The sequence below is a fragment of the Chrysochloris asiatica genome, unplaced genomic scaffold (assembly GCF_000296735.1).
Source record: "Chrysochloris asiatica unplaced genomic scaffold, ChrAsi1.0 scaffold00017, whole genome shotgun sequence".
Lineage (NCBI taxonomy): Eukaryota > Metazoa > Chordata > Mammalia > Afrosoricida > Chrysochloridae > Chrysochloris > Chrysochloris asiatica.
This window is the reverse complement of record NW_006408535.1, coordinates 27,504,535-27,514,234: the sequence shown is the minus strand read 5'-3', so window position 1 is coordinate 27,514,234 and position 9,700 is coordinate 27,504,535. Positions and strand designations below refer to the sequence as shown.

The 9,700-nt window shown below is 41.4% G+C and overlaps 1 protein-coding gene across 1 annotated transcript; it reads right to left on the bottom strand.

Annotated features, from left to right (window-relative positions):
- Positions 1–313: 313 nt before the first annotated feature.
- LOC102838517 (duodenase-1-like) lies at positions 314–3,625 on the bottom strand. Its single transcript, XM_006835510.1, has 5 exons — positions 3,532–3,625; positions 2,357–2,501; positions 1,777–1,912; positions 1,321–1,575; positions 314–475 (listed from the first exon to the last, which is right to left on the bottom strand). Exons 1-5 carry the CDS (start codon positions 3,584–3,586, stop codon positions 314–316), a joined length of 753 nt encoding a protein of 250 aa, XP_006835573.1. The 5' UTR covers positions 3,587–3,625.
- Positions 3,626–9,700: the final 6,075 nt, after the last annotated feature.

Here is a 9,700-nt window from a genome sequence, read left to right as displayed (position 1 = left end):
CCCAAGCCCAACACCAGAAAGATTTGTGTTTTCTAGTAAGGGTGTTCAGCCTTGGCTCTCATGAAGCGCAGGCCATGGAGATACAGGGATGAGTAAGGAGGAGATGCATGACTACTTTGCATGGGGACCTGGGGATGTGGTGAGGAGAAATGGGAAAGCAGGATCCGGAGCTAACTTATGTTCTTGGACTATTTAGCTCAGAGTTGGATAACTTGAAAGTAAGTCAATGAATAAACAAGACAGGGAGCATTTCTTCTAACCCAGGACACTTTTATTAGAGTGCTGGACCTCCCAAGAACATCATCAATAGGGCTCAGTCTGATTTCTTGATTTGGAGGCTCTTTATGATCTCCTTTATCCATTTCAGGAACCTGGAGACTTTGGTGAAGACCCGTGGAGGAGTCGCATTCTTTCTTCCATAGGAGACAATGCCCTGAGCCACGTTGTCACACACGAGCGGGCCTCCAGAGTCTCCCTGTGAACAGAGAGGGGAAGGACTGAGCTGGTTCTCCTCCTGGTTCTGCTGCCCTGTCAAGTTTCACACTCCAGGAGAAGGTCACCGTGTATGGTGTGAAAAAAGATGGACTGTAGGCCACTGGGCATTCTCAGCTGCCAAATTTTGAGCATAGACATTGTTGTTGATTCACCTCACCCCAGGCTGTGTCTACCTTCTGCTTGTATGTCCTAGACCCACTCTCTATAAGGCTCTGTGGGACCTGTGGATCCAGCTACTGATTAGATAAACAGAGGCAGGCAAGTGCAACTAGAGGACAGCTTAGAGGACTCTCCACTCCCCAAAATGGCTGCCATATTTGAGTTGCTGCCTGATTTTCGTTACTTCATATGAAGGGAGAGTGATTTTCTAGTGTTACCTGGTGTGGGGTAACCTTCCTCCCCCAACAAACAAACAAAGCAAAAAAGCAGTTGCTGCCATGCTGATTTAGCCTCAAGGCAATCCCATATGTTCCAGAGGAGAACTGCTCCACAATATTTCCTTACAGGACTCCTCTGAGTGGGTTTGAAGCATCAACTGTAGGTTGTTAGCTGAACTCAAGCAGTTTGCACCATCAAACCTTTGGAATGGGGCAGAGAGTTGCTAATTCTTTTGGAAGATAGACTTTTTCAGAGTCACAGTTGGTAGCAGAAGAAACCCTAGAGACTTCTCCGTTATCCTGTTTCCCTCCTCTCTTCCAAAGGGAAACCTCCCCCACCTCCATAATCTAGTGGATGAAGGAGTCCCTTTACTGATTGGGTCTCCTGGTCCCAGATCCCCTCACATCCTTCTCACTAGAGTCAGGCTACATAGATGCTACATCCCACCTGAAAGGAAGAAGCCTTTTTCTTTCGGTCTCCCACACATATCTCAGAGGCGCTCTTGTAATCACGGTAGCGGGACACACACTCCTTGTCATTCTGCACAGCCAGGTTCACCTCATGCAGTTTCGATGTTGAAATTTTGAGTGAGAGTTTACCCCAGCCGGCCACGCTGCATATCGTCCCTGGTGTTATCTGGGTTTCTGTCTTAGGTAGCTGCAGTATGTCTACAGCATTTGTCAATTTGGCTCTTTTCTCCAACTGTTAGAGAGAAGAAAGTCTTGTTCAACATCAGCCTGCTGAGTCTACAGACCCTGACTGACTGCACTGTATCCTGCTCTTCCAAGGCCCTGCAACTAGTCAGACAGCCAGGGTGGAAGGTTGGGAAGGTCAGGGGTCATGCTGGGTGGAGAACCTCCCTGGACCCTGGGGAGCAAGATGCAGCAGGGGGTTATGCCTCACCTGTAGGAGCATGATGTCATTCACATGTGTCTTTTTATCATAGTCTGGGTGGGGGATGGGTTTTTTCACAGGAATGACCTGCTGTGTCTCTTCCTTCTGACTGATGTCATGGGCGCCCATGGTGACACTCATGAAACTGTAGAGAGAGAGGAGTAGGGCAGGGGGAGTCACAGGAGCTGTAGCCCAGAATGTGGGGAAAGCAGAGGACAGCTAGGACAGGACAGGTGTGTAATTTATGGAAATGGAGGGTACAGGAGGGTTTTGGACTGAGCTCACTATGCTTTCTGCTACTTGTAGCCCAGCAGGATGCTGGAGTCATTGGTAACTTCCCCTGTGTTTCTCAGGGATCAGTTACCCACCAGAAAACTTGCAAGTTTTTTTTTCATTTTGACCCCAAATCCATGTTTCCTGTTCTAAATATCACACAGTTGGTGGGTCTAGGCTCTATTCAGCAATCCTTCTGACACAGACCTGTTCCTCTCCACAAAATTAACTGTCCTCTTTCTCACTTTGTATTTTGAGAAGTCCTTCAACAAGTAAAGGCTTCCCAGGGAAGCGTAAGCTCTGTGCTGCTCCTCACCTTCCAAAACAGTGAGCAGCCGTCAGAACAACGTCTTCTTGGATCAGGAAACCACCACATTTATGTTTTCCATCTTTCCAGAAATGAACATATGCCATGTAGGGACGAGAGTGGGGCTGGGCCTCATGTCCCCCGATGATCTCCCCTGAAGAAGAAATGTAGTCTGTTTTGTGTATAAGTGAGTCCCCCACCAAGTATCTACTTGACTGCGCTAGAATTCTTATGTATTTACAAGCCTGGGATGAGGTGGGGTTGCAGGGGATAGAGGCCTTAGCCTCCTCCTCTAGACAAGAGAATAACCATCTTGGGTCTGTCATCTTTCTTCTGGACAGAGTTGGAGGAAAGCATAGCTGTCTTAGGGAGAGCGATGTCCCAGAGGCTCCATAGAATTCCTCTCTTTATGTCTCTTGGTTGGAAATGAATTTATAAAACCCCTGAGAATCCTGTGATTATCTGCGACAGAACTGCTTTCAAATGGCCAGGACATACGTTTAGGGATCTAAATGGTCTTATGTCCTATTTCCTATTGTCTGACAGAGTGGGTGCCCAGGATATGTTCACTGGCTGCCTGATGGAATAACTCCTAATTGCTGGATGAGGGTTGCTGGGGTAGTGGGATTCTGCATAGCAGTGAAGTTTGGGTCTGCATGAGATTCAGACCTGTACTTGAAAAGAAGGAAGATGCTGAGGCATGAGAAGCAAATGTGACACTGGAGAAATGGACTGAGGAGTCTTGGGGTAAACTAAAGGTAAACAGTGTTGAAGGGACAGTGGGTCAGCTGAGCTGTGTGCTTCTCTTCCAGGCTGATGTGTGAATGAAAGGAGGACTTGTCTCACCCCAGACACAGAAGCCAGGTTCACTTTACCCTGTGCAGAGACATTTGCATTTTTCTCCTTTCTTGTTCTCTACTCATGGCATTGTACTTCTAGGAAAATTCCACTTTACAGATGAAAATTGTACAACATGGGGAAGAAATAGCACCCCCTGAATTATGTTAAGTACAGATGTTCCTGCTTGTCCTGCTGATAGCTTATCGAGACTTTTACTGGGGGCTTGGAGTGGGACAGGAGTAAGGAAAAAGTTTCCTAATAGATATACAGATATGTGCAGAAGGAGAAGATCAGTGTCTCCTATGGCATGAGGTGGGGACCTGAAGGGTGGGTCAGTCACTCACCTGTCTCTGTCCTTGGTACCAGAATGCAGACTAAGAGGAGCAGGAGGAGCCGCATCTTCACAGGCCGATTGTCCTGGTCGGAGTTGCTGGGGCTTCCTCCTGTCTTGCTTTTATTGCCCAGGAGAGGAAGAGGGTGGAGGTGAGCTCAGTTTTCTCATGTTCTACTCTGGTTTTGTGGTGTATCATCATAAAAGGTTTTCTACAATAGATGCCCTTCACCCTCACCACAACCCCACTTGCTGATTTTTTTTTTTTTTTTTTGATAATAAAGTTGTCACCAAATTAGTGCCCACAGTTGATGAGTCAGAGCAGGGACCAAGGGTAGAAGATGAGGGCTGTAGATTATAGCATTACCTTATAGAAGTACTAGAGTCTCAGAAACCAGTGTTCCCAGGATAGAATCAACAATGATTTCATTTCAACATCAGAGTAATTGTTTTTCAGATACGTGTTTAGACTCTTTTCTTGTGCTTGGACTGAACATATCACTTTCCTTAATGAGATAATTAATTATCTGGTGGAAGAGACAGAGCCATCTGTGACCAGAATACAGTATGGTTAAGGTTATGGATGAGGGATACATTCGGCAGTAAGGAGGGAGGGCTATCTACTAGACCCATGTAAGAAACCCATTCATCATCATAGTGGATCACTTTTGAGTCAATGAACTTAAATTGGAAAGGACTGGTTCACACAGGGCAGGTCCATTTAGTAAATTGCTGATACCATGGGAAGTGGGAAAATGTGCCATGCATCTGTATACCAATAATTGTCCCTTCAGTATTCTCTGTCCTCTGTTAAGGGATCCAGACTTCTGATGTAACAGACCTTGCTGTTACATTACTTTCTAACACATGGGATTCCCAATGAATCGAAGTTGAATTGAAGACCACTAAAAACAAGCTTATGAAAGGTCCATAGAAGACATTTGCTAGACATCCTTATTATTTCAGTACAATGTAAGTGAAGGATTGTTCTTACACATCAGAGCAAATCATATTCTGTTAAAAGAACAACTATGGGTCATTCCACTTTAATGACTTTGGTTTTAATTTTTATATTTGGTGATTTTTCTTTAAGGATTTTTATATATTAAAATGCATAATTTCAGTTTAAACTTCCTCTCTTTTTTTCAGCAGTGTCTACTCTTCATAACTTAATTTTTCTTGTGGTGGACATTTAAAATGTTAAATGACTTTTCTTATTATAAGGATCAGTGGGCTAAGAATTAGTCTGCTAGCCACAAGGTCAGTAGTACAAACCCACCGGCCGACTTGAGTTATAAAGTTGAGGTGCTCGTAAAAATTTGCTGTTTTAGAAATCTTATAGGGTCTCTGTGATTCTGTGACAGTGGATTTTTTTTTTTTAATTCTGATTATAGTGATAAGATATGTTTGTTATGAAAATCTACAAAGTATAAAATAAAAACATGATGCCTTTGACTATCACCCATATGCAGTATGATCACAATATAAGAATATGTAAAGCAATGTCCATTCATTTTCATTTAATAATTGTAAGTTAAGGATTTATCCAATGCCCTTAGATTCTATTGGTTAATATCACTCTATTTCAGATTATAAAAAATTTAGCATAAAATTAATTTATGCAATTGATGGAAGTTTGAAAACCTCATCTAAACAGAAAACAATTTAAATGACCTGATTTCTTATCAGTTTTTGATAATTATCTGTAATGCTTTGAAATATGATTTGTTACAATTTTTGTCCTTACAAATACAGTAAAACCTATGAAATATGGAATATCTATAAGGTAGAAACCTGTCAGAACAGCAAACTTAAGTATTTTCCAGCAGTAGAAAATATTTGAGTTTTCTTGTCTGTAGAGAAATGGTAAGACAGTACCCTGTCAATTGCAGAAAACATCTGGGGCTCAGATTTTAAATTAAAAGGGGATTATGCTGAGCATAAGGCTCTGATATATTTCATAGTTAGCAATGCAGATATGCAGTCTTCTCTGTAAGGGCATGTTCATCTACATCATCATTGTAGTAGCTACTGCTATTATTATTATTAGACATGTGAAATTAAAATAAACATAAATTGCTTAATGCATCACTCATTTGTGGAACTCAAAGTTGTTTGTAATTGTTGTTGTTGTTTTTAGTATAAATAGTATTGTGAATGTATAATTGTCCTTGTTGTTGTTGCTAAGTACTGTGAGGTCGGTTCTTTGGGTTTTGGAGGCTGTAAATCTTTATGGGAGCAGAAATTCTCACCTTTCTCCTGTGGAATGGCAGGTACTTTCGAACTGCTGACCTGGAAGTTAGCAGCCTGATTTGTAACCACTATGCCACCAGAGCTCATTGTCTTACAGTAAAAGAAATTCTTGGAACAGGGTTATTATTTAATCCAAAATATGAAAATGTACTCTTTCTGGTGCACTGATTGGGACCAACTGGAACGGGGCTGACTTGGCCATGTCCTAGAACCACACCGTGCACATCCAATCAGAAAAATGGCACAGAAGTAGCATCTTGAATCCCTGATCAAAATGATATGAAACTCTTTATGAGGGTGAACCCCAATTTCCTGAGGAGCTTGTGCTTTGCCAAGAAGCTCAGCAAGATAGGTCCGAAGAAGATGCAGGCCAACAACGCCAAGGCCATGGATGCACGTGATGAGGCCATCAAGGCTCTCATTTTTTCCCAAAGGGCATCAACCCCAAGCTCGGTCAACTGGCTTTCATTGCCCATCAGAAGCAGGAGAAGCATGCTCAGGCATGCATTGCCAATGGTCTGAGGCTGTGCCAGCCAAATGGCAAAGCCAAGGCTCAAAGTTAGGTTGAGGCTCCAGCCAAGGCCTCAACTTAGGCTCTGACTCTAGGTCAGCCTCATAAAGGTGCCCAGGCTCCCTGGTTGATGGAGGAAAAGAAGTCAGTCGTCATCTGAGGACAGAGGGACTGATGTGACTCTCTGGGGTACAATCTACATGGAGCTGGTGTCCTCCTGTGCTATTTGTACAGATAAACCTGAGTTAGGAAGAAAAGGTAAAAAAAATTGGCCTTTTATTCATATTGAAAAATTTCTCTCCAGGTTATAAATATAGCTGCTTTGATACCACCACACCAACATGGGACATTTAAAAAAAAAAAAATTTTTTTTTTTAATGTGGAATTTTAAAACTTGAGGCTAATTTACATTCATTAAAGTTCACCATTTTTAATGTCATTTCTTCAATTTTTTTTACAGATTGTTATTTCTGTTGTTAGTACTATAGAGTTGGTTCCCACTCATAACAACCCTATGCACAACAGAAGAAAACACTATGGGATCACATAGTGCCCGCTCACTGCTGAATCATTGTTACACTTAAGCCCATTGCTACTGCCACTGCACCAACTCATCTCATTAGGGGACCTCCTCTTTTATGCTAACCCTCGAAGTTACTGAGTATGATATGAGTCTCCAGGGATCACCCTTCTGATAGTTGCTTTTGTTAAGTGATGTGGAGTCAGTTCCGACTCATAGTAACCCAGTATAGGGTTTCCAAGGATTGACTGGTGAGTTTGAACTGCTGTGCATGCAGGTCAAACTGACTGTATGGTCCTTTGCTTATCTGACATCACACATCAGGATTCCCCCTTCTGATATTACCTTTGAAATATGAAAGACTAAATCTTGCATATGCTGGCTTCTAAGGACCTTCTGGCTGTACTTCTTCCAACAGAGTTTTGTTTGCTTTCAATATTCTCTGCCCACACCCAACTCAAATGAATCAATTCTTCTATGATTTTCCTGATTCATAGTCCACCTTTCACATGCTTATGAGGCTACTGAAAATACCATGGCTTAGGTCAGGCACACCTTAGTCCTTACAGTGACATCGTTACTCTGCAATAATTCAAAGGTCTTGTGCAGCAAACTCACCTAGTTCGCTCTGTCATTTGATTTCTTGACTGCTGCTTCCATGAGTGTTGATAGTGGATCCAAGAAAAATGAAGTCTTTGGCAACTTCATTCTTTTCTCAGTTTATCATGATGTTATTTACTGATTGATTTGTGAGGATTTTTATTTTCATTACTTGGAAATGTAACCCCTACTGAATGCAATAGTCTTTGATCTTCATCAGTAAGTATTTTAAATAATCTTAGCTTTCAGCAAGCAAGGTTGTATCATATGTAAATTACAGCTTGTTGATGAGTCTTCCTCCAATCCTGATGCCATGTTCTTCTTCATATAATACACTTTCTCAGATAATTTGCTCAGCATACAGATTAACTAAATTTGGTGAAAGAATGTAATCTTGGCATAAGTCTTTCCTGATTTTAAATGACTCAGTGTTCCCTTGTTCTGTTTGAACAACTGTGTCTTTGTCTATGCATATGTTCCCCTTGAGTACAATGAAGTGTTCTAGAATACCCATTCTTTGTAATGTTATCTATAGCTTGTCATGATCCATATAGTCAAAAATGTTTGTGTAGTCAATAAAGCAGCGGTAAACACCTTTCTGCTATTCTCTGCTTTCAGCCAAGATCTATCTGATGTTAGCAATGATATTCCTCAATCCATGTCTTTGTCTGAATCTGGGATGAATCACTGGCAGTTCCCTTTCAATGTACTGTTATAGTCATTTTTTACTTTTCTTTAGGGAAATTTTTCTTGCCTATGATATTAATGACTGTTGATTTCGTCATTCTGTTGGGTCACTTCTCTTTGGCACAGCCAGAAATATGGATTTCTTCCATGCAGTTGGCTGGGGAGCTGTCCTCCAAATTTCTTGGCATAAATGAATGAGAACTTCCAGTGCAGTCTTTTAAATTATTGTCAGTCCAATAAGCAGTAATGTTTTCATTCTGCTGTAATTTGTATTTATTTGTAAACAAGATGTTTAACATATCTATTTATATTTTTGTGGTTGTTATGTTCCATGGAGTTGATTCCATCTGACTTCAGCAATGATATCCCTAGTCCATGTCCTTTTCTGAATCCAGCTTGAGTTTCTGGGAGATCCCTGACAATGTTCTGCTGCATCCTTTTCTATTAGCCACATATATGTTGAATACTTTGTTTTATTCCTTGTTGAAAAAATACACAGCAGGACATACACCAATTCAATAATTCTGCATATATAGTTCAATGACATTTGTTACATTCATCAAGCTTCACAGTTATTCCATTCTTCCCTTCTGAATTTCTCTTGTTTGCCTAATATAAACTCACAACCCCCTAATTTTCTATCTGATGTTACTAATGCCAATTTGATCCTTTATAGGTGGAATATTCAAAGAGTACAACACTCAAGGGACACAGTCTTTACTAAGTTAGCTAAGCAATTATTTAATTTAAGGAAGATTCAGGGGATATGTTTGTTTTAAGATTGTTCAGGGCAATATTTTTATAGATTTATCCAGTTTTATTGGCTTCAGAAAATCTGGATTGTATGGGAACTTGAAACTTTCTTCCTGAATAGTGGTTTTTGAAATATATTTTAAATGCTGATGTGTTCCTTAGCTCTTTATTTTACATCAGTCATTGGCTGCTGTTGAGTTGATTCTGACTCATGACAACCCCTTTTTGTCAGAGTAGCAGCCTGCTCTATAGAGTTCTAAATGGCTGATTTTTTGGAAGTATAAGGATATGAAAATGTTTGAGTGAGTGGACCTCAAATTCTTGAGGAACATGTGCTTTGCCAAGAAGCACAACAAGAAAGGCCTGAGGAAGATGCAGGCCAACAACGCTAAGATCATGGATGCACATGCTGAGGCCATCAAGATTGTCATAAAGTTCACAGAAGTGGAATGGACTTGAATGAGAACAGTGCACCCTTCCTTACTAACCCAGGACACTGCACCAACAGACTCAAAAAACTCAAACTGAGGCTGACTACACTTCTGGGTGGGGCCAGTTGGAAGAGAGTGATATGCTGGGTTGTGATGTCACCTTTGATATGACCTTGAGTCACACTCAAGAGCCCCCCTTCCCCTAAATCCAGTCTGGGGATATCTATCGCTCCAGAAATATCTCCCAACAAGTCCATTTCCCTCCCTTTCCCAAAACATTTCATGTTCATAGGGTCTGAAGCTCAAATCATAACCTTCTGTTGTGACCAGATGCTTTCTGTTCCCATTTTTGTCAGTAGCTAATACATGGTGTAAGGAGCTCTGGTAGCATAGTGGTTACGAATCGGGCTGCGAACCTTAAGGTCAG

Coding starts and splice junctions, on each gene's coding strand:
- LOC102838517 (XM_006835510.1), bottom strand. CDS start 3,586: ATGCGGCTCCTCCTGCTCCTCTTAGTCTGCATTCTGGTACCAAGGACA. Junction 2,502..3,531: donor GGTACCAAGGACAGAGACAG/GTGAGTGACTGA, acceptor TTTCTTCTTCAG/GGGAGATCATCGGGGGACAT. Junction 1,913..2,356: donor GCTGCTCACTGTTTTGGAAG/GTGAGGAGCAGC, acceptor CTCTCTCTACAG/TTTCATGAGTGTCACCATGG.